Here is a 25,593-nt window from a genome sequence, read left to right as displayed (position 1 = left end):
CTCAGTAAACTATCACAAGGACAAAAAACCAGACACCGCATGTTCTCACTCATAGGTGGGAATTGAACAATGAGAACTCATGGACACAGGAAGGGGAACATCACACTCCGGGGACTGTTGTGGGGTGGGGGGAGGGGGGAGGGACAGCATTAGGAGATATACCTAATGCTAAATGACGAGTTAATGGGTGCAGGAAATCAACATGGCACATGGATACATATGTAACAAACCTGCACATTGTGCACATGTACCCTAAAACCTAAAGTATAATTAAAAAAAAAAGAAGAAGAAGAAAAAAAAGAAAATGTATATGCTATGACCCAGAACTCCTACTCCTAGTATATACACAGATGCCTAATGGAAATGTGTATACGTGTGCACTAGAAGGTATGCAACAATGCTTATAGCAAAACTATTGAAAACATTCCCAAGGTGGAAACAGCACACATGTTTGTTGGCAGAAAGGATAAATAATTGTCATTTGGTCATGTAATGCATTATACAACAATGAAAATGAACTAATACAGCTCCACATAGTAACATGGATAAATCTTACAATCATAATGTTGAGTAAAGGAAGTCAAGCACAAAATGTACACATTGTATCATTCCAACTGCTTGTTTGAAAACAGAGCTAATCTCTGTTACACTACTTTGGGGAGTGGAGAGAAGGTACAGTGATTAGAGGAGGGCATGAGGGGTGAGTTATAGGGTGCTGGCAATGCTCCGTAACTTGATCTGGATGCTGGTTACTGGAGTGTGTTTGCTTTGTCACAGATCGTTGAGCTGTACACATAAAATCTGTATACCCTTTTTAGTATAACTGTTATATTTCAATAAAAAATAAGTTAAAAAAGATTAGCCACATCTTCTATAGCTGTCCGACTCATGGAGAGTTATCCTTTCTTTGAGTTTAATACTGATAAATAAAGGTCCCCTGAAGATATCCACCTCCTATTCCCCAGAACCTGTGCCTGTTACTCCATATGGCAAAACGGACTTTGCAGATGTGATTAAATTCACAATCTTGAGACGAGGAGATTATCCTGGATTATCCAGTGGGCCCAATGTAATCACAAGGGTCCTTATAAGAAGGAGTCAGTAGGGTCAAGCATTGGAATGAGGCACCGAAAAACTTGACTTCTCATTGCTGGCTTTGAAGATGGAAGGGGGTCATGTGTCTAGGAATGTAGAAGCAGAAAAGGCAAAAAAAAAAAAAAAAAAAAAAAAAAAAAAAAAAAAAAGAATTTTTCCCGAGTGTCTTTAGAAGGTATGAAGCTCTGCCAATACCTTCCTAATTTTAGACTTTGACCTCCAGAACTGTAAGATAAATCTGTTGTTTCATTGTTTTTAGCCACCAAGGTTGTGATAATTTGTTATAGTAGGAACAGGAAACTAACACAGTGGGTTACACATTGTGCCCGTCAGAATACATCACACATAATAGGTACTCTGTGAGTGTGTATTGAATGAATGGCCAAGCTTCCAACATATCTGATTCTTAATTATGACGAAGGAATTTTAGAAATAAATAAAGGTGTTTTTGTCTGTGAGAATTCAAGACTGGTATTGTGTAGTGTGACCAGGCAATTTTTTTTTGTCTCTCTCCTGCTAATCTTCCAGACTTCAAGGACCTTTCCAGACCAAGGTCCTGGAAGTGAAGTGAACAGAGCACAGGCTTTGAACTCATCAGACAACAAAATTGAAGATGAGGATGTAGATAAAAATGCCATTATTAGGGCTTCTCCTTAGTCTGTTGGAGGCATTCATTTGTCTGGAGGAAGTTAGAATTTTTTTCAAAAATACAAGACTGAGGTAATATTAGTCTTTTGACATCCAAATGGATTATGCCATGCATCAACTTTAGGATTCATTCACAGAAATGCAGCACATCATGGTCAGATAGAAGGAGGCTTAATTTTACAAAGATGCCTTGAGTTTTTATGTGGTTTGGATACTGAATTGAAACCCAGTGGATTGTCATAGGCTTACAATAGTGAAATGAGTTGACTAAACAATAAGGTAGTGTGGACTGCTGGACCAACTTGCAGGCTGGAGGATGTGGCAATCAACTCAGGGTTCTGCAGACAGCAAAATTTTTCTTAACAGCCTTAGCAACTCAGGAACATTGTCCCTGTAGAAAGTACAGACCCCATGTGAATTAGCCAGTTCAGCAGTGGTGTCCTGCAGGATGTTGAATAATTCAGTGCCCAAAGGACAGTTCCCCAGAGACCAGCAGATGGAGCTGCCACAACATAAAAACCAGCCTGAGGCTAGTGTTCCTTCTCTGTGCCAGGGGATTGCATAACATAGTCTCTCCATCATACACTGGGGAGAGAAGCAGGGGAAGTAGAGGCTTTCTGAGTGATCAAGCATTATTTTATCCAATAGAAATAATAATTTCTGAAGGCATATTTACATTGTGTCAGGTTAGACTCCATTAAAATTAGATTGAATTACTAGTTTTTTTTTTTCCTCTTGCTAACCCGTAGATAGGGATTTGGGAGGACATCAGATTATAGACTAAATAAAGAGAGTAAAATATTTCTGTACATCCTCTGAGGTGTAGTGTAAGCCTTAGGATCATCCCCAATTGCCCTACTGCAAGGTCATTGAGATTTTTCCTTGGATAAGGTTGCCAGAAAAGGAAAGAGAATCACAGAAAGAGCAAGAGATCACAGAAGTGCATATCAATTTACCTTTTTCGCTTCCTCTCTCCTCTGTTTCTTATCCATGAGTTCATGTTTTGAGTTTGGGAAGTTGGAGGGAATTTGAACTTGAATCCATAAACCTCTGTCTCCTACATGATCTACCCTTCTCTTTGTTTTGGAGAATGCTCTTCAAGCAGGAAAGTTTCCAATAAATACCTCCATTCAGCGAATGTTTACTGAAGGTTTGATAAGTGGGAGGCCCTGTAATAAATACAGGATATATAAGAAGAGAAAGCTGGCCCTAGCTTGCACACAGGGGAGCAGGAGAAATATGCATTTTTTTCTTTATTTAATTTTTTTTTGTACAGATGGAGTCTTCCTATGTTGCCCAGGCTAGTCTCAAACTCCTGGCCTCAAGTGATCCTCCTGTCTCAGCCTTCCAAAGCATTGGAATTACAGGTGAGAGCCACTGTGTCCAGCGGAAATATTTAAACAAATAATTTTTCTAAGTACTGTGGTTGAAGAAAAAGGAGCTGATACTTTTTTTTTTTAGATGGGGTTTCGCCATGTTGGCCAGGGTTGTCTCAAACTCCTGACCTCAAGTGAGCCGCCTGCTTTGACCTCCCAAAGTGCTAGGATTGCAGGTGTGAGTCACCACACCCGACTGAGACTAACTTTTATATTGCTTATATCTAGGCCCATATCTGTGAAGATATCCCTGACATCTAATCAGTTATCTCTCAAATTTGCCAAAATTTCCACCTTGCATTTCCATGTCACGAATTATATTTATTCTATCTTCTATTCACAATTTTTTTTTGAGATGGAGTCTTGCTCTGTTGCCCAGGCTGGAGTGCAGTGGCGCGATCTCAGCTCACTGCAACCTGCACCTCCCAGTTCAAGTGATTTTCCTGCCTCAGCCTCATGAGTAGCTGGGATTACAGGCACCTGCCACCATGCCTGGCTACTTTTTGTATTTTTAGTAGAGATGGTGTGAGCCACTGCGCTGGGAATGTTCACATTCTTTCCAGCAGTTTTTGCACATCTTTGGAAGAATATCTATGTCCAAATTACTTTGTAAAGCTCTGGGTCCTGTTGTGGCAAAATGGTACATATGTAGGAAATGTGGAGTGAAAAACTGTCACATTTAACTTGTGCAAAGATGTATGTTCAGGCTGGGCATGGTGGCTCATGCCTGTAATCCCAGCACTTTGGGAGGCTGAGGTGGGCAGATCACCTGAGGTCAGGAGTTCGAGACAAGCCTGGCCAACATGGTGAAACCCTGTCTCTAGTAAAAATATAAAAATTAGCTGGGCATAGTGGCATGGACCTGTAATCCCAGCTACTTGGGAGGCCGGGGCAGGACAATTGCTTGAACCCAGGAGGCAGAGGTTGCAGTGAGCCGAGATTGCGCCACTGCACTCCAGCCTGTGTGACAGAGTGAGACTCCATCTCAAAAAAAAAAATTATGTTCAAAGATGTATGTTAACTGCAGTGCTATTTATGAGTGAAATTTAGGAGTATGTATATTATACATTGCTATGTATGCAAAATTGTATGTTTTTCACTATGTGTCCATATGCCTAGAAAGATAAGTATAAAAATGTTCACCAAAGTTAATCTGGATGACAGGATTTTGGGTGTCTTTGATTTTCTTATGTTTTTCCACATTTTTGAATTTTTTCAATAAATGTAATATTTTAAAAAATAACAAAGCTTTTCAAAAATTTCATCAAAATTGCATTCATTTTCTTTCTCCTATTTAAAACTCTTAAACACCTCATTTGACAGTGGTTTTCCACCGGGGCAATGCAAATGTTTCAGGGACATTTGACAATGTCTAGAGACATTTTTGTTGCCTAACTGTGAGTAGTGCTACTCACATTTAATGGATAGAGGCCAGAGGTGCTACTATACTATAATGCACAGAGAGTTTCCCACAATAAATTATCTGGCTCTAAATGTTAACTATGCCGGAGTTGGGAAATCTCAGAATTCATTCTCCTGATAGGCTCTTTATCACCATCTGGTGGTAAGAGAAGTGCCTGCAACTTCCATGTAGTTTTGGCTAGAAGCCAAACTAGGGCCTCAGAAAAAAGAAAGGAGGCCCTAAGAAGGGTAGCTATAGTTACAAAGGGAGGTAGAAAAAGAGCAAGTTAATTCATGGCTGAGAGGGTCTGTGATACTCTTACTAAGAACTGCAGTTGCTCCTGACGCTGCCATTCTGTATCTATGAACGCTGTATTATGATTTCCATTTTCCTGCCGCACTGGGACTCCAGAGACTCAGAAGAAGGAAGTTAGATGCTGAGGCAGGAAAGGCTTTGGGGAAACTTTATGGATTTATTGTGGTTGATATAAGGCAGTAATCTCTACTTGCATCCATAGGTGCCTCCCCAGTACATAGGTTGATAAAGCTTTAGCTCTGCCAGGAACAATTCTAGATCACAGCATGTGGGACCAAGTCAAAGCTCCTTGTTTTGGCTTGATGTAACTATTACTTCCATTTTACTTCTGCTAAGGGATGCATTTGCAAGGCCAGGCTTCATTCGTTGACTCCACCCCTCCTACCCCCAATTCGAAAGCCATGTAGAAGAAATATCTGTTGTTACTTGCTTATCAGTTTTACTTCCTTTATTTTCATCGACCAGTTTCCTGTTTTCTAATGATCACTTACTAATGAATTTCCCATCTGGCAGCTATGTCTCATGCTCCTCTCTGCTGCTCTTAACAGGGCTGTAGGCCACTTTCCTGCCTGCTGCTCACTTCTGAAAGATCTGTATTCTCTCACTCCTCAAAAGGATGCTGCTTTCTTCATACAGGTGTTGGGAAGAGGAGAATGTTGTACGCCCCTCATTTTCTTTTTGCACTACCTCTTTAGTATCCATCACTCCATTGTTCAAATCTATCTGGACATAGCAATATCTACCAATGCCTTGAAGTAGGTTGCAGGTTGATTTCCCCAAGAGCAGACGGTGGAACAGTGTGGAGGGCAAGATGTTTATTAGGGATCAACACCTGTGAAGAAAAGGGGCAAAAGTAGGATTTGGTAGAGAAAGAAATTGAGCTGTGATGCAGGCCTTACAAACCTTCCCTGAAACTGGTGGAGAGCTCTGTAGAGTGAAGACCAACAAAGCATCCTGTGTCAGGCTACAATGGCTGGGTCTTTCTTACTTTTCTGTCTCAGCCTCTGGATACAGGCTACCCCAGGAAGGGCATGACCTCAGGTGAAGGGCCTCTCGGCAATTGAGGCAGATTGGGAAGATCTGACAGCTGAAGCCTGGTTGCTTACTTCATTCCCCTCAGTTGGGCAGCAAGTCTTCTCTTGCAGAAGGTTCTGGGTGGCACAGTTCCACGTCTTCACAGAGGAGTGGATGAGAATTACAATGCAAACTACAGGATAAACATGATTTTTCCCATGGTTCAAAGGAAAATTGCCAAAGATACATAAACTGTCAGGCAGGTTGTTCCTGGTTCACATCTTTTCCAATTTGGAATAAATGCAAATTCCTTGAATTTCATTAAAAATAACAATGACATAGGATAACCATTGCCTCAGGAACCCACAACAAAGCTCTCATTCTGTCCTGGCCTACTCACATATCTTCCCTCTATTCCTCACCCCTTTTTTGAGGTTTACATTTTAATTCTATTTTATTTTAAAAATCCTATTCAGAGAAAATAAAATATAGATACAGGAAACAATAAGGAAAGCACATTTATAAACACTGTTTCAGTCAAAATAAAGAACTTGGACTGGCCTAGCGTGGTGGCTCACGCCTGTAATCCCAGCACTTTGGGAGGCTGAGGCAGGCAGATCGCCTGAGGTCAGGAGTTTGAGACCAGCCTGGCTAACATGGCAAAACCCCCTCTCTACTAAAAAATATAAAAATTAGCTAAGAGTGGTGGCAGGTGCCTGTAATCCCAGCCAGTCGGGAGGCTGAGGCAGGAGAATCGCTTGAGCCTGAGAGGTTGCAGTGAGCCAAGATTGCACCACTGCACTCCAGGCTGGGCGACAGAGCAAGACTGTATCTCAAAAAAAAAAAAAAAAGAACTTGGACCTTACAATTAAGATGGAGTGTAGCCACAACTACATTTCAGTATAATAGCAATAATAATGTTAATAAATGCTAAAATTACTTCTATTAACGTGACTTTTGCTGCGGTTATTGCTGCTTCTGCTGTTGTTGGCAATGCTACTACCTAACATTGTCGGCACGTGTACCATGTTTCAGGCATATATATTATTTCAAGTTATTCTTAACACTTCACTGAGGTTGCACCATTTTATGTATGAAGGAAATGAAGCAGAGACAGGTTAACTAACTCATCCAAAGTCACACATATAGTAAATAGTGGAGGCCCTTTGCACAACTAACAGCCTAGCTTTCGCAGGCTGGCATTTTCTAACTCTCAACACTTGGCTTATACCTACTTCTTCATCTTGAATTACCTTCTCCTTCTTGCTTCCTCTCTCTCTTTGTACCCTTTGACCTACACTTCTGCTTTTCCCCACCCACCATCCCAGCTTCTGGTAACAAACATTCTACTTTCTTTCTTTTTTCTTTTTTTTTATGTTTTTGAGACAGTCTCCATGTGCTGCCCAGGCTGGAGTGCAGTAGTGGTGCTATCTCGGCTCACTGCAACCTCTGCCTCCCAGGTTCAAGTGATTCTTCTGTCTCAGCCTCCTGAGTAGCTGGGATTACAGGCGCCCGCCACAACACCCGGCTAATTTTTGTATTTTCAGTAGAGATGGGGTTTCACTATGGTGCCCAGGCTGGTCTACAACTCCTGACCTCATGTGATCCGCCTGCCTCAGTCTCCCAAGGTTCTGGGATTACAGGCATGAGCCACCGCAACTGACCACGAACATTCTACTTTCTACTTCTATGATTTCAAATTTAGATTTCACATGTAAGTAACTCACAACTTATTCATGTGATTTGATGTTCTAGAATCCATCACCCTGCTTCCCTTTTCTACAGGCCTTGTGACTCCTTCTTTCCCACTGTACTTGGTTCTCTGCTTTAACTGACTGGAACATCCTTAAATCTACTGAAGTGATCCCCAATTCCCATGTCTCTATGTTTCCCACTTGCAATGACTCTGCCCCATTCCACTGACCATGGGAGCCCTGTTCCTGCCAACATCATAACTCTAGCTACCTCTAATCCTGTAAGCTGCACTTAGATCCAGTGTCTCCCCTGACCCCCCCCTTTTTTTTTTGGTTTCATAAAACAATTTGTTAATAGATGATATTTTCATTTTGAATTACTTGTACCATGATGATTAGTAGATCAGTAAATAAATTTGATTATCGGCCGGGCACGGTGGCTCACGCTTGTTATCTCAGCATTTTGAGAGGCTGAGGTGGGTGGATCATGAGGTCAGGAGTTTGAGACCAGCCTGACCAACATGATGAAACCCTGTCTCTACTAAAAATACAAAAATTAGCCAGGCGTGGTGGCGTGCGCCTGTAATCCCAGCTACTCAGGAGGCTGAGGCAGGAGAATCACTTGAACCCGGGAGGCAGAGGTTGCAGTGAGCCGAGATTGCACCACTACTGCACTCCAGCCTGGGAAACAGAGTGAGACTCCGTTTCAAAATAAATAAATCTGATAATCGTACAAACTTAGAACTAGAAAGACTGGTCTAATTTTTTTACAGAGTGAGGAGCAGGTGTCTCCCCTTCTTGATGATCTCATCCCTCCTGACTCCTGAGGTCTCCTGCCTCAGTGCCACCCAACCCACTGACACTAATCCTCTCCAGTCCTAACCCCACCTTGATGGCAGCGCTATTCTCTCCACTTCTATCACAGAAATCCCCATCTCTACATAGTCGTCTTTGCTTTATCCCAATTTACCTTTTTCCCATCTTTTGTGTGATTTCTTGAGAACGGCCTCTGAATCTCATTTAATAACCATGCAGCTTAAAATCCTGAGGAATTTATCAAAGACTTTTGAAATTTTTTACACACTAATTTTGGTTTGAAAGTCAAGGTTAACATATATATGATACCTTGTTAAAGGATGTTAAAAATGTTTAATTCACATATAATATTTGTACATGTTTATGCAGTACAGAATGAGATTTTTAAAAACTTTTATTTAGCCTCAGGGTTACATGAGCATTTGTTATATGGGTAAACTCGTGTCATGAGGATTTGTTGTACAGATTATTTCATCACCTAGGTACTAAGCCTGGGTGATGACAACTGCAGGCTGGCATTCTCTAACTCTCAACATTTGGCTTATGCCTGCTTCTTCCTCTTTCTGGTCCTCTCTCTCCTCCCACCCTCCACTCTCAGGTAGGTTCCAGTGTCTGTTGTTCCCCTCTTTGAGTCCATGAGTTCTCATCATTTAGCTCCCACTTATAAGTGAGAATATGCAGTATTTATTTTTCTGTTCCTGCATTAGTTTGCTAAGGACAATGGTCTCCAGCTCCATCTATGTTCCTGCAAAAGGCATAATCTTGTTATTTTATGGCTGCATGGTATCCCATGGTGTATGTGCAGGGTGAGATTTTGATACATGTATATAATGTGTAATGATTAGATCAGGGTAATTAGCATATCTATGACCTTAAACATTTATCATTTATGTTAAGATCATTAAAATCTTTTCTTCTCACTTTTTGAAAATATACAATGAATTATTGTTAACTATAATCACCCTCCAGAACTATAGAACCCTAGAACTTATTCCTCCTATCTAGCTGTAATTTTGTATTCTTTAACCAACCTCTCCCTATCCCTTTTACAGCCTTTCCCTTCCCAGCCTCTAGTAACCAGTATTCTGTTTACTTCTATGAGAGCAACTCTTTTAGTACTGACCTATGAGTGAGAACGTGCGTTATCATTTTTTTTTCTTTTGAGGTCGAGTCTTGCTCTGTCACCCAGGCTGGATTACAATGGCATGATCTCGGTTCACTGCAACCTCTGCCTCCCTGGTTCAAACAATTCTCTTGCCTCAGCCTCCCAAGTGGCTAGAATTACAGGCGCCTGCCACCACACCTGTCTAATTGTTTTTGTATTTTTAGTAGAGACAAGGTTTCACCACGTTGGCCAGGGTGGTCTCAAACTCCTGACCTCAGGCGATCCACCTGCCTCGGCCTCCCAAAATGTCAGGATTACAGGCGTGAGCCACCGCAGCCAGCCAAATATGGTTATTTGTCTTTCTGTGCTTGGCTTATTTCACATTAGAGACTTTTATGAATTCATCAAACAACCATAAAAAGCATTCTGAAAACGGTAATTGAACAGTGAGCAGTTTGTGGGCGGCAAGCCACCCAGGTGCTGAGGCAAGAGACCGAGGGCACGAGCTGTTCCAGTATAATATATAATATATATTATACTATATTATAATATATATTATATAGTATAATATATATAAAATAAGAATAGTTATACTAGATATAGATCTTAGATATGATTATATATGAATATCATTAATCATTAGTTTGTAGTAATTATTATTTATTCCAATATTATAATAATCTTCACTCTACAATCATAACCTAGGAAAAACCAGGCCATACAGGGATAGGAGCTGAGGGGACATAGTGAGAAGTGACCAGAAGAGTGCGAGCCTTCTGTTATGCCCAGACAGGGCCACCAGAGGGCTCCTTGGTCTAGCGGTAATGCCAGCGTCTGGGAAGACTCCCGTTGCCAAGCGGACCGTGGTCTAGCGGTAGCATCAGTGTCAAGGAAAAACACCCACTACTGAGCAGACTGGGAAAGGGAGTCTCCCTTTCCCTGGGGGAGTTTAGAGAAGACTCTACTCCTCCACCTCTTGTGGAGGGCCTGACATGAGTCAGGCCCGCCCGCAGTTATCTGGAGGCCTAACTGTCTCCCTGTGATGCTGTGCTTCAGTGGTCATGCTCCTAGTCCGCTTTCATCTTCCATCCTGTACACCTGGCTCTGCCTTTTAGATAACAGTAGCAAAATTAGTGAAAGTACTAAAAGTCTCTGATATGCAGAAATAATGGCGTCAGCTCTCTCTCTCCCTCTGTCTCTCTGCCTTGGCTGCCAGGCAGGGAAGGGCCCCCTGTCCAGTGGACACATGACCCATGTGACCTTACCTATCATTGGAGATGACTCACAGTCTTTACCGTGCCCCTTTTGCTTTGTATCCAATAAATAACAGCGCAGCCAGACATTCAGGGCCACTACCGGTCTCCACGTCTTGGTGGTAGTGGTCCCCTGGGCCTAGCTGTCTTTTCTTTTACCTCTTTGTCTTGTGTCTTTATTTCTATGCTCTCTTGTCTCCGCGCACGGGGAGAAACCCACCAACCCTGTGGGGGTGGACCCTACACAGTTTTTAAGGATACAGTGATGTGAGAGACAGGCACCATGTGGGGCAGGGGTTCTGCTTCTATCGTATTTCCATTTTATTGTTTTAGGAGATCCCTCCAACTCTCACTAACATTATTTTCCAGAAAACAAAAGAAAAACTATACTCTCTAAGAACATGTTTCCTTTGTAATTTTTCTGTCCTCAAACTTTTTCTGGAGAGATGAGTCATTTGACCTGACATTGAGAATATGCTTGAAGCCCTTTGAGAGGACAAAGGAGATAGAGTCAGCATTCCTATCTCCACACTCTGAAGATCCAAGTCACTTGGTTACTGCTCTCTGGGCTGTCTATTTTCATTGTTTATGGAAGATAGAGTACACCCATAAATGGAAGCCAATGGGTGCGTTTATGTCCAACATGAAGAAATTGTCTTCTTTGCACCAGGATTCCTTTAGATCATCAGCTTTGAGAACCTAGCATAAGATGTAGGTTTGCAGAAGGGTGATTTCCTTCCCTTCTCAGGCCCTGGTTGGGTTTACAGTGTTCTTCATTTTTATTCTAATTATGAATTTATGGCTCAAATGGTGTGAAGAGTCACATATATGCCCAATTTGGAGGAAAGCATTCATTACACTTTTATGTATAAAAATAAATTCCTTATTGAAATATTAGAACCCAATTAAGTGTATTAGGAGATTTGAAAAAATGTATACTTTTTTTTTTTTTTTAACACAGAGTCTTGCTCTGTCGCCCAGGCTGGAGTGCAGTGGCTTGTTCTCAGCTCACTGCAAACTCTGCCTCCCAGGTTCAAGCCATTCTCCTGCTTCAGGCTCCCAAGTAGCTAGGATTACAGGTGCCTGCCACCATGCTTGGCTAAGTTTTGTATTTTTAGTAGAGATGGAGTTTCGCCATGTTGGCCAGGCTGGTCCCAAACTCCTGACATCAGGTGATCTGCCTGCTGTGTTTCCCAAAGTGCTGGGATTACAAGCATGAGCCACCGTGCCCGGCATTAAAACTGTATACTTTTTGATATTTTTCTTTAAGTAATCAGTTTAAAATAATCAATGAATCATTTTAAAATAACCAATCTAATTGAAACTTGTCCACAGACTTCATTAAAATGGTACATTTTATCTGGTCATCATAAATTTTTTTCCAAAAGCCAATTCTCAGACTTGTACATAACACCAAGCTTTGAATAACAAAGCTTTGTGACTGTTTTTTTTTTCTTAGCATGCGCCTGGAATTGCCAATATACTGGGGAAGAACAGGGTGAAAGTTAAGTGAGAAAAACAGTTATTTGATTTATACTTCCCATATTTGCTTGATAATTTTTCCTGAATTGATGACGTCCCTATCTTGGTCAAGTCTCTGATTTATTCTTTCCTAGAACAGAATATGCCCAAATATTGCTATGCTTGGGACTCATGAATGTTTTTACACTTAAAGATTAATAACTTTTCCTTAAAACTTTAGAGGGTGAAAAAAATCCACTTAAACATTGAAAAGTCTGGCCGGGTGCAGTGGCTCATGCCTGTAATCCCAGCACTTTGGGAGGCTGAGGTGGGTGGATCACTTGAGGTCAGGACTAGCCTGGCCAACATAGTGAAACCCTGTCTCTACTAAGAATACAAAAAAATTAGACAGGAGTGATGGTGTGTGCCTGTAGTTCCAGCTACTCAGGAGGCTGAGGCAGGAGAATCACCTGAACCTGGGAGGTGGACGTTGCAGTGAGCCAGTTTATAACTTTCAGTCAAGACATGTATATTGGTTGAAATACTGATATAGTTATTCTATAGAAATGTGTTGCAGCCTGAAATGATTTTGATTTTTCTCTGTTAAAATGACTTTCTCTGATACTTAAATATTTTAAAATAAAAAAGCAATATCTAGAATAGTTTAAAATTCGAAATAGGTTTCTAAAATGAATGTTATTTGATTTCATCATATATTAACAGATTTTAGTAAGTTGTTTTTATTATTATTATTATTATTTTTTTGAGACGGAGTCTTGCTCTGTCACCCAGGCTAGAGTGCAGTGGCGCAATCTCGGCTCACTGCAAGCTCCACCTCCCAGGTTCACGCCATTCTCCTGCCTCAGCCTCCCGAGTAGCTGGGACTACAGGCGCGTGCCACCATGCCCGGCTAATTTTTTGTATGTTTAGTAGAGACGGGGTTTCACTGTGTTAGCCAGGATGGTCTTGATCTCCTGACCTCGTGATCCACCCACCTCGGCCTCCCAAAGTGCTAGGATTACAGGTGTGAGCCACCGCGCCCGGCCTTAGTAAGTTGTTTTTAAACTAGAGGAATTGAGGCAGAGAGAAATGATGTCATTTTACTGGAAATTTTCATCTCTTAATGTGTTAATTGATTGATTTTTACACATTTCATTTTAAACATAGAAATGATGAAGGTTCTAATTGTAATGAGTAGTTGTTTTTGGATTGTTCAGGTACACTGCCTCTTTTCTTCAGACACTGGGGCTCTTTTGTGGTCACTGAGTATTATTGTTTTTTCAAGTCTTCAAGCACGTCTTGCTTTGTGATTTTGGCCCATGCATTAGGGATTTTACCTTTATCTGCAAATTTTTTCTGATATTTTTCTTCTAGATTTGATCTGAAGTGAGAGACAAACCATTTCCCGTATAGCTGGATGGCTATATGCTCCACGTGGCATAATCCCCTCCTGCTTGTCGATAGTTCTTACATGGGAAATTCCTGCCATCCCTCAAAACCAACAAACAATCACTTGCAACTAAACTAGTACAGCAATCAATGACAAAATCATCTGTTTCATACCATTCCTCCCCATTGACAGCCTGAGGACAGTGGAAGGGAAGACTAAGGTCTCCTCCATGTGTAGGAATTGTGTTTGTACAAATTGCTCCACAGCTGGGACACTGTTTCCAGCAGCCACAGAGATGTTCAGAGAGCATTTTCTCAATTTTAGAAACCATTGCTTCTATAGGCTTACTTGAATAATTCTGTTCTATTTTCTTCATTGTGAGATCCAAAGCTGCACTCATGGCTTCTTTAAGAAATTCAGTATGTTTTATCTCCTGGTGTTCAATGCTTATCAAGTCCCTTTGTGGAAAGATCAAGTTGCACCCCAGGCAATCACAGAATAAATCCAACCACCCAGAAGCAGTGCTGCTTTTATCTTTAGCTACTGATGTGGATTCATGGATGGTAGAGAGGATGGTATTCTTGATATCAATTAAGCTTTTTTCAAAAAAAGTTTTCATTTTTTCACCTCCATTGTCTGAACAATATCTTTTAATATGATTTTTGATGTAACTCCTAAAAAACGATTCTGAATTTTGAAGGTATTCCCAGTAATTATCAAAGTTTTCTTCTTCTGTCAGAGAGAAGAAAATGTGTTTCTCCAGGTTAGTCCCGTTTCCATTGAATGCAGGGCAGGTAGCTCGCATGTTGCCCGCAATTTTAATGTTCATGTCCTCCCATATAGTAGTGGAGACTGCAGGAGTGAGCTTATACCACAGAACATCAACAAATGTTTTGATGGAGGTTGCTCCTTGACAGGAGATCTTAAAACTCGTGAAGAAATCATCTTTCTTACTTTCTAGATAGTTTACAGGATCATTTGCTCTCTTGAATGCCCTGTGCCTTTCCTTAAAATTCTCGCTTGCTCTTTGAAATAAACACACACATAAATCAATGATAAATGTATTTTTAAATGTGTATCTTTCCTGAGTAGATGCAGATTTCACTTCCTCTTCTATTGTCTTTAGAATCTCATGGAAATAATTTGGATTGTAACCACACTGTTGCTTCCACATGTTGTTAATAATTTTATTAAATCTTGAAACAATGTAGTCAGTAGTCATATTAATGAACTCTTTCTCAAAGATTGTTAATGTCATTGGGATACAGTTATATTTCTTATTCACTTTGATATGTTTATCATAATTGATTTGAAACTTCTCTGCAGAATTTCTCGTTAGTATGCCCACGACATTCGTCTTGTTTTTGAAATACTCCCAAAGGATGTTTTCAGAATTCAAATCAATGTCAGGCTTTGTGACTTGTGGGAGAGTTGTGGATACATCACAGACCCAGTTTTTCCAAAGTTGATTGAATTTCTCATGTAACTCTTCCTCACTCAATTCTTTGCCCTTTACAGTTAAAGCCCACTTCCGGCTTTTTTCCAATAATTCTTTTTCATAATCTGTCTTTTTCTTATTCAGACTTTCTTGACTTTTGTTTTTAAAACTAATGAGTTCATTGGCTTGTCTTTTGCTGTCTGAAATAAGTTTTTCTTTAAGGACTATTAGCTTATTTTCAAAGTTTGCTTTCCATTGAATCAGTATCTTGCTATATGGGTCTTCATTAAAATATTTTCAAGTTCTTGCTTGACAACTTCATATTTTTCTGTAACTAGAACCTCAAATGTGCTTGCTTCAAGTGTCTGGATTTTTCCATTCTGAATCTGGTTGATCAGCTGGTTCTGCAAGCCCAGCATGTGACTCCTCAGCTCCCAGGTCCAGTGGCTATAAATGGTTTCCAGTTTGTTCATGGCCATGACTTCTTGGGTGTTCCTGAAACTGAAAATAGAGTTCTCATTCATCAGGCCTCTCCACAAATCTTGAACTCGGGATTTTACATCTGATATCTTCATGATATTTCCCCTGGATTCCTGGGTGGAAGTCATAAGAATTCTACTTTTCAGTTGCTGTACATTGTGTCTGTAGTGAGGATTGGGAGGGGCCCTTGGGGGGTTGCCATCCCAGAGGTGAGCAAAGTAGTAGACGTGAGTATTGACATCAAACCTAACGACATCACTGAAGCAGGTTACATCTAAGCACTGTTCTTGTTCAGGAGCTATTGCTGCCATTTCATCTAGTTTCTGCTTAGCCGTCTTGGTCCATCCATAGTTTGGTCTGTAGCTGTAGCTTCCCCCACATTCTGATGGACAAAGATGCAACTTGGAAAGATTTGTACTTGTTTCATTCTCAGAAAGGCTTGGACAACTATTTGTAGGATATCTTGCATCTCTGATGGATTCTTCCCAAAAATACTCATCAGAGTCAAGTTTGCAAGTCCAATGACAAAGGTTGCCAACTCATTGTCCCTATCCTGGGATTTGTTGCTGTGTTCTGGTGCCTGAAGTCCTTCTGTGTCCACAGCAAGCACAAAGTCAAAGCCAAGTTCCTCCATGAATGTCTCCTCCACCTTGAGGAGCTGCATGTAGGCCCCTTGGGTACATTTGCCTGCACTAACAGTGAACTGAAGCCCTAAAAGGGCATTCAGCAGGGTGGATTTCCCTGAGCTCTGCAAGCCAAGGATAGAAAGAACAAATAGCCATTTGTCTCCAAGTTTCTCAGACTTTGTCAAAAATAGCTGCCACCCATGTTAGAGGCACATATGCTGCATCCCCATCCATCGGCTCAATGGGAACACCAGATATCATCAGGTCTGCAGCAATTTGGGGAAGCGAGAAAAAAGCCTTTTTTATGGAGGAAGCTTCTTCCAGAGCTTCATAAATCTGACCAACTTCTCTGAGAAGTTGCTCAATTCCCAAAGTACAGTCACTAATCTCTGTGGAAATGGCTTCTATCTCACTTTGCAGGCATATCAAGGAGTTACTATTAGATGCCTTTTGCTTTACTGTTTGAACCAGTGACCACCAATATTTTTGCTTCTCATGCAGTTCTTCCAAGTGTCCTGTAGTCAGGTTGTCCAAAAATACGCTCAGCCACTGCAAGAAGTACAGTTTGGTGTGAATTTCTGAATGCTCTTGGAGAAACTGAAGGACAGATTGCATTAAATCATTGAGAGGAAGGGCTCTGGCCAACTGTTCACGCCGTCTTATTTGTTTATCTGTCTCAATCTCACTTTTGTATTGTTAAATGCTCTGATTTCCCTTTTCTCTAAGATGATAGAGTTCTTTGTCCTTCTTACACCAATGGTGCCACAGTTGTCCCTGAAGGGGTAGTAATTTTTCCTTAATCTGAGATAATTTCATTTCCCCCAGGAAGGCCATTAGAGCCTGTGCCTTTTCTTTGGCTTCTTTGTAGTCTCTCTGGTCTTCATCAATAAGAAATCCTTGCTGGTGAGCAATCTGGGAACAGTCCTCCAAGCTGAGAGCAGTATCTGAGAGTTCTAGCAAATGTCTGATTGTAGTTGTGAGTTCCTCTGTTAATTCTGCCTCATTTCTATTCTTGATACCCATTCTCATTCTTTGGCCAGAAATATTGGTCATGGTTGCTTCTTTGTCATTGAGCAAGCAGATCAATGGCCTCGATGACTGCCACAAGTTACGGACAATTTTTCGGTTTCCTTCATTGTCATCGGAGGCTGACATGAGGACCACAATGACAGTAGACACCTCCTTCAGGAAGCTGAGCTGCTGCTCATGTTCTTTTACATCTCCATGAAGATTGGTAAAGGTCATACAGTTGTCAAATCTGCCCTCATCTTCCCCTCCTGGACAGAACAAATAGATTTCTACCACACCCCCCATCAAGAGGCAATCTTTCCTGCTTCCTCTGCAGTGTCGGTGAAAAAACACATCATGTTTCTGTTTACTGAGAAGACAGTTCATAATCTGAGATTTAGAAGCAGAGAGGCCATTTCCAACTCTTACGAAGGACACAATTGAGGTAGAGACACAACACATCTGCTGATTCTTATAATGGTTCTTCCCTTTTGGTGATTTCCTTGCTTCCTGCCAACTTCTTGTAATTTGACAGAGAGAACAGAGAGAGAATTCAATCTGAGAAGTACAGGGATTAGGCACCAAAAGGGGGAGGGCAAACTGACAAGTGGAAAGTTTGGCCAAAATATATTGTCTGGCAAAATTATCTGCACAGTGAAAAATTGTCATCTGAATATCCATTGGGTGAATGTGGGGGCTAGGATTAGTGGATGAAGATTTAGTGGGACTATCACTGTCTTCAAAAAAGTTTCCATATGGATCAAAAGCCGCATCTTCCTGATCTGAAGAATTTGGATGTACTTGGTGTTCTGTGTTTCTATCATCTTTGAAGACCAGGTATCTCAGCTCATAATCCATCATCAGTAGTTTCTGCAGGAAATAGAAGGGAAGCTCCTGTTCAGAGCTGGGCTGGGTGTTGTACACAGAAGTCTTATAGATCAGATGGAAATTAGCTTTGCTCAATTTTTTGGGGTAGTAATGTTCTAGATCTAGACGCTGGAGTAAGTCTAGGAAGGCTCCATTTTTTTATCATCTCCCATTTGTAATTTTCATTGTCATGTGGTTCATGGGGCTGTTTCTTTCCATAGAAGAAACTTTGCTTGCTCACCTCTTCCATTTGCAAAGAAGAGATGGTGACTTCTTCTTCATAATCCCCATTAATGAGCAATCTCGTCTTTCTCTAGGTTTTCCCAATCGTGATCTGCTCCAGGTTTGGTGAGGACATGTGCAACTTCTCTGGACAATGATTGTCCCATGTGATGTCTCATTAATGACATGTATTGTGTTTTCTCTTCTGAAGAAATAGCTGTGTCTCCAGCTGTGGCTGTCAGACCTGTGAGAACCAGGAATGCCTGAGCCCTATAGCTGCAAATATTCTTAAGCTCCTGGTATTTATTTTGGGCGGATTGCATTTCATCCAGTAGGAAGCTTAACTCATCACACCCCAAGAGACCCTGAAAAGTATTGTTTATTACACGATATCCTGCAGCAGCTGCAATGGAAAGTAGCAAGAGTTGTGTGTCTGTCTGCTCTGTTTTTTGGAGATAATTCAAGAAGCAGCTGAGAGCCAAGCTGACCTCATAAGTGGTGAGCTTCCTCCACTGTTTCTGGGGACGCAGATTTGACTTTATTTCCATGAGGTCATTCTGGGTTTCTTTTAAGATCTCGATTAATTGAGAAAATTGGGAAATATTCACCTGCTCTTGCTCTGAATCTGACTGGAAGATCCACTGCATGATGAAGTTAGCCTGAGGAAAGTTTGTCACTCTGTAGATGTGAGGATCCAGAAGGCTGCGCAAATGAGATTTAATACATTTAGTTTTATAAATAGAAGACTTTTTGCAAAAGTTGACGGTGTTTACTAGAAAATTCTGCAGACTCCAATCTGTGAGACATATATTAATCCAAGTGTCATAACTTTTTAGTTTTTGACTCAACATTTTCATGAAATTTATCAGTTTTTTAAGTTGCTCTTCAGGATCAGATACCTCCCAAGATTTTACATCCTCTAGAAAAACCCTGGCCTCCTTCCCAGCACTCAGTAACTCTTCCCCATCCTGTATCTGGGCAGTGATGCTAGTCAGAGCAGTGTAGCTGTCTTTCAGGAAGTTAGCCACCTGAAGAGGATCCTTAAAATTGCTTCTGTGGCTGGAGAGGATAATGTCCCAAACTGGCACCAACTGAAGGCCACGGTCAATGACACACCAGGTTTGATTGCTGGCAATGAGGCCAGCTTTCCACTGGACAAGGCCATCTGCTTCTGGTGGGCCACCTGTTTGGGCCACAGATAATTGGACCTTGGTTTGGAGGTTTTGGGAAGTTTTGGTCTGAGTGGCTGTCTTTGAATGAGAGTCTGAAACATTCACACCTGCAGCAACTTTCACTCCAAAGCCACTGTAGCTGTCCCTTATGAAAATGTCCAGGGCCTCTGCAGACTGCTGCCTCACTTCTGCCAACTGCTCCGTGCAATACCCCTCTGAAATGGCTTTCCACCAGTAGATTCCTCCCAGTTGCAGAGGGCCTTGGTTAACATGAGAGCCAAACCTGTGGAAGAAGTTTACAATCCTGTGCCTCTGCAAGGAGAATCTGTCTGGGTTTGTTGTCTGACTCAGAAGGTCTTCAATGCATTTCAGTTCCTGGACAGCAGGCTTGGATAACTGGAGCTGATCAGTGAGAAAGTGGCAGGAGGCCAGGGGGATGTAGCTATACTTGGTTGAGCAGAAATAAGAATGCTCAGAACTTGATTGTTGGGTTTCCTTGGATTCTGAATGTTCGCTGTGATCCAAACCAGCTTCTAGACTAAACCCCCAATTTCCGTCCTTGGCTGAAGTAGTTAAACTAAAGCCCAGCTTCTCTACCATCTGGGTAAACATGAGTTCAGCCTGAGGAGATGTGAATTCCTTTGTTTTCATTTATGTTCCTTGCTGAGTACTGGAAAGTAAGAACTCGTTGGGGACACTGAGCAACTCCTCTCTCTTCTCTGTCAGGCCCCTTTGGTGGCTGGCTTTGTAAATTCCCTGGAGGGCGGGCCCTCCAGATGCCCATCTCACCACATCTCTATCTGGAAGGTTTTGCCTGTGGCACACTGTCCACTCCATGAGGTTGAGTTGTCTCTGCAGGTTTTCCATGACTTCCCTTAGAGGCTCTTCAGGTGATGGCCAGTACTCTTCAGGGATGTCCATCGCTTGCCTCAGCTCTGCTTCTCTTGTCCTCACTGCCTCTTCCTGTCTCTGCTTCCCTTCTGTCAGCAAGTCCCTCAGCTCCTGCAGTGCCTGTTCTGCCTGCTTCTGCTTTCTCTTTGTCCTTTCCACCTGAGACTCCTGTAATGCTGAAAGACTTTTTGAGTGTGACAGGTTAAGCAGCTTCTCCAGGGCTCTTTTCTCCCATGGATGTTGTGTCTGGGATTTCAGGTTCTTGAGGTTGTTTTTGTCTAGGTGTTGTAAGGCCTGGGCACAGGTCACATCCAGGTGTTCCTGCAGCTTGGGTAACCAGTACTCAACATCCAGGCCCACTTCTCTCAGCATCTCTTGGAGGTCTTGCCTCCTTTTGCCTCTGAGCCAGAGGGTCATCAGGGGTGTGCTCTCCTGTGGCCATGGCTGCATAAAAATCAGACACTCAGTTAGCTGACTGTTCTGACCTTAGGAAGTGTCAGCCACATGGCCAAAAGTGTAAGTATACTAGTATGCAAGTCTACAAGTCCTTCTCATTCCTCATTTAATTGTTTTAACAAAATTTTTTTAACACCCCTTTTTGTGTGCAAGCCATCATTGTGGATATTTTCAATGTGGATTGCCTTTGTGGTTTGCAGGGTGGGTTGCAACTTACTAGACTTATTTTAACAATTCCTTTTACATAGAATCAATTGCATGCAAAACATTAAGATGAGAGATGGAGTTTGAAAATATGTTTGAGTTTGGTAGCTTTTTTTTTTTTTTTAAAGAGTGATGGAACCAACAGATTATCTTTTCTTTACTAGTTTCTGTGAAATCTGTGTTGCCTGGTTTCCTTCCTGTCTCTGTGTCACTTCTTCCTAGGGCATTTCATGATATTTATTTGCTTTCCTGCCCTTTTAAATGTGCTACTAACCTGGTTTATGCTTGTCACTCCCTTCTTACTCTTAATTTTCCCTAGTTAATATCATCTTTCTGTTACATTAATAGCTGTCTCTCTGTTGATGCCACCTTCATCTGTGTCTTTAGACCCAAATGCTCCCCTGTATTTAATATTTTATTAATGTTATGTTTTTCCCCTCACTACCTTAAGTATATATCCTTGACCAGCAGATAAGATGAGATTTTACACGTTTCAATTTCATACTTTATTCAATTTCCCTTCCTCCTGTAATTCTTGTCCTATTGAATGGCACCACCTTACTTTCAGGCCAGTGGGCGTCTTGTTCATCCTTCTTCTTCTTAACATGAATTTAGTACATAATATCTTCTCCATTTGTCCGCTTAAACCTCTATTTAATTTCACTTCTTTTTGACAGCCTATCCGTTCTCCCTTAGATGTTGCCTTCATCATGTCTGTCGGATTGCTGTAATAGTCATTCTATCTTCTATGGTTTGAAGGTTTGTCCTCTCCAAAGCTTATGTTGAAGTTTAATTGCCATCATAATAGTATTAAGAGGCAGGAGAGGTGATTAGTACTGAGAGGTGATTAGGCCATGAGGGCTATGCCATCATGGGTGGGGTTAAAGCTGTTACGAAAGGTTGAATTTTGTCCCCTTTTGCCTCTTGTGCTTCTGCTGTGTGATGACAAAGCAAGAAGGTCCTTGCAAGATGCGGACACCTTGACCTTGGACTTCCCAGCCTCCAGAACTTTGAGCCATAAATTTGTTTATTATTAGTTACCACGTCTCAGGTGCTCTGCTATAGCAACACAAAACAGAGTAAAACACCATCTTGCAGTCATTTTTGTCTTGTGTATTTCTTCTTCCTCAATGTCTCTACAATTTAAATCTGCACATTAATTAATGGTAAACTCAGCAGCTCAAACCAATCTTTCCAATGAAAGACATTTGAAATAAGTAGAGAAATGTATAAGACAATTTTTTAAAGCCTTAAGTAATTTACCTGGTAAAAATATCTGACAGAAGAGATAAATAATCTGAAGCAATAATGAATGAAAAAATTCCATTATAAATTAAAGGCAAAGTTTAAGACCTTTGCAAACACTAAGTAAAAAAATTAAAGTAAAATAAAATAACTTTACAATCAGATACATCAGAATAAAACTGCAGAAACAACAAGAACAACAAAACAACAAATACATGTAGAAAATACAAGTACAACTAGAAAAAGAGTTTACCTTTAAAAACCTAACAGAGAGCTGATTTCTCAACAGCTACAGTGGAAGCCAAAAGGGAGTAGAATGGAATATTTATTTCACTGAAAGAAAATATCAAACAAAAATTTTATGTATAGTGAGATATTCTTAAAGAATGATCATGGAAAAGGCACATTTACAATAAAAATTAAAGACTTACAATTGCAAGATTATAGCATAGGGGCAAGCTGGCTTTACTGTCCCCACTCAGAAAACCAAAAACAAATATATAGCACTGAAATTTTTACCATCAATAACCCAGAGCTCAAGTATGAGGATGAGGCAGTTCCCAGGACCACACAGAAGCAGAAAAACTCTGAGCAGATGGTATGAGAATCAAATTTCCACATCTGTAATGACCCTACACATTATTCTCTTTGGTACTAAGAACATAGAAAATCTCCCCCGACACCCAGCTCAAAATTTCTACACTGGAAAAGGTGAAATTGAGGCAGTCAGTCAGCTTTCCCACTTTCTTGAGTTCCCTGTAAGTTGACCTGTCTTTGCCTTAACCCACAGGAAGCATCATGACTACCTAAAGGGAAAAATATCCCTGAGGACAAGCAAAGACAAAGGGAGGAAGTGAGAATATCATCCACATCCCAGGGAATTCTGCTCTGTAACTTGGCCAAAGGAGATGCCAAATCAGAGTGGCCGTTTAGCAGCAGCACATTGTAGGAGGTATGTTCCATAGGTCCCCTGGGCATGAACCATTAGCTAGCCTTCCCACATTGCTGCGGTAATCCTTTTGAGACCTCCCCCATTCAGGACAGGCAGCGGTATAATCATTTACCACAGCCAAGGTGAACTTAGGCTTAAGGCACCACCTAGACTTAAAAAGGAGGCAGCAATCTAGTGGTAAATATTCACTAAATAAATATATTAAATAAAAACCAGAACAAGCCAAAGAAAGAAAACTGGAATAAATAACTTCTCCTTCAATGCAAAGGCATTGATACATGCCCACAAGAAACAAGAATAATCAGGGAACCATTACCTCCTCAGAAAGACTAAGCAAAATTCCAATGACTGACTCTAATGAGATAGTGATCTGTGAATTCTCTGCCCAAGAGAAACTCAATTATCTCTAAGGTAAAGCAGTTCAGAAGCATGTCAGAAAGTGTAACAAAGAGATTGAAACAATAATTTAAAAAACAAACAAAAATATTGGAACTGAGACACACGTTTGCTGAAGCAAAGAACCCTTTAGAGGCTCTCAACACCAGAATGAACTAAGCAGATGAAGGAATCAGTGAGCTCAAAGACTGGCTATTTGAAAGTAGATAGTCTGATGAGAAAAAATAATGAAAAGGAACAAAGACTGCCTGCAAGATATAGAAAATTACCTCAAGGGACCAAATGTAAAAATGGTTGCTGTTCAAGAGGGAGCTGAGCAAGAGTAAGAGAGTAAGTGGTAGAAGGCTTATTTAAAAAAACCCAAAAAACAAAAACAGGATGGGCATGGTGGCTCACACCTGGTCATCCCAGCAATTTGGGAGGCTGAGGTGGGTAGACTGCTTGAGCCCAGGAGTTTTAAGCCAGCCTGGGCAGCATGGCCAGGCCCTGTTTCTACAGAAAAATTCAAAAATTAGCTGAGCGTGGTGGTATGTGCCTGTGGTCTCAGCTACTTGGGAAGCTGAGGTGGGAGGATCTCTTGAGCCTGGGAGATGGAGGTTGCAGTGAACATGATCATGCCACTGTACTGTAGCCTGGGTGACAGAGTGAGACCCTGCCTCAAAATAAATAAATATGTAAAGATATATATAAATATAAATAAAGAGAAAACTTTCTGAAACTTGAGAAAGATATACATATCCTGGTACAGGAAGGTCTGAGAACATCAAACATTCAATCCATATAAGACTACCCCAAGGCATATGACTTTGAAAAGGTCAAAGACAAAGAAAGGATTGTAAAAGCAGAAAAAAAAAAGCAAAAGCAAATAACATATGAAGAAAGTCCAATTCATCTGGCAACAGAGTTCTTGTTGGATGCCATATAGGTCAGGAGGGAATGGAGTGACATTTTCAAAATGCCCAAAGACAGAAAACTGCCACCCAGGAATTCTAAATCCAGCAAAAATACCCTTTAAATATGGAGGAGAGATAAAGTCTTTCCTAGACAAACAAAATCTGGGCGAATTCACCACCGCCAGACCTATCTTGCAGGTAATACTTAAGGGAGTTCTTCAATCTGAAAGAAAAATCACTAACGTGGAAAGATAAACTTTTCAAGATATAAAATTCACTGGAAAAATTAAGTAAATGGACAAACCAAGAATACTCCATTACTATGATTGTAGTGTGCAATTCACTTAACATGCTAGTATGAAGCCCAAAAGACAAATCTATCAAAATAATAGATCCTGAATCAAAGACCAGGGGAAAAATATAGGTATAGCAAACTATTAAAAGATAGATGATATTAAAATATGTAAATTGAGACAACCAAAAGCCAAAATATGGAGACATGGAGTTAAAATGTAGAATTTGTTATTTTTTTGGTTTGTTTATATTCTTTTATATGTAGTCTAAGATAAGTTGTCATCTTTTAAAAATAATTTTTTATATCTATAAGATGTTTTCTGTAAGCCTCATGTTAACCACAGCACAACAGGCTATAATAAGTTTACTAAAAATAAAAAGCAACAAATTAAAACATACTACCAGAGAAAATTACTAACAACAAAAGAAGACAGTAAGAAAGTAAAAAAGAAAGAGAGGACTCTCAAAATAAATGAAAACAAGCAACACAATGGCAGTAGTAAATTATCAAAATTATTTATCAAAATTATCACTGAATGTAAATAATCCTAGTTCTCCAGTTAATAGGTATTGATTGGGTAAATTTATAAATAAGCAAGACCCAACTATATGCTGGCTTCAATATACTCACTTCACTTATAAAGTCACACATAGACTAATAGTAAAGGAGGGGAAAATATATTCCATACAACTGGAAAACAGAGAAGGGCAAGAGTAGCTATACTTATGTCAGCTAAAATAGACTTCAAATGAAAGACTATAATAAAAGATAAAGAAAGTCACTATATGATGATAAAATGGTCAATTCAACAAGAAAATTGTATTAATCCTTTTTGCATTGCTACACAGTAATACCTGAGGCTGAGTAATTTACAAAGAA

General features: G+C 40.7%; 1 protein-coding gene across 1 annotated transcript; it reads right to left on the bottom strand.

The window, feature by feature from the left end:
* Positions 1–10,432: 10,432 nt before the first annotated feature.
* LOC129484469 (interferon-induced very large GTPase 1-like) lies at positions 10,433–22,298 on the bottom strand. The gene is given in 10 exon segments (XM_055282589.2): positions 10,433–13,603; positions 13,606–15,306; positions 15,309–15,815; positions 15,818–16,290; positions 16,292–18,147; positions 18,149–18,293; positions 18,295–18,711; positions 18,713–18,752; positions 18,755–20,678; positions 20,680–22,298. Coding segments are annotated over 10 exon segments (7,254 nt in total). The 5' UTR covers positions 20,716–22,298; the 3' UTR covers positions 10,433–13,448.
* Positions 22,299–25,593: the final 3,295 nt, after the last annotated feature.

This window comes from Symphalangus syndactylus, chromosome 6, assembly GCF_028878055.3.
Source record: "Symphalangus syndactylus isolate Jambi chromosome 6, NHGRI_mSymSyn1-v2.1_pri, whole genome shotgun sequence".
Lineage (NCBI taxonomy): Eukaryota > Metazoa > Chordata > Mammalia > Primates > Hylobatidae > Symphalangus > Symphalangus syndactylus.
Note: the sequence above shows the minus strand (reverse complement) of the source record. Positions and strands in the feature narration are given on the sequence as shown.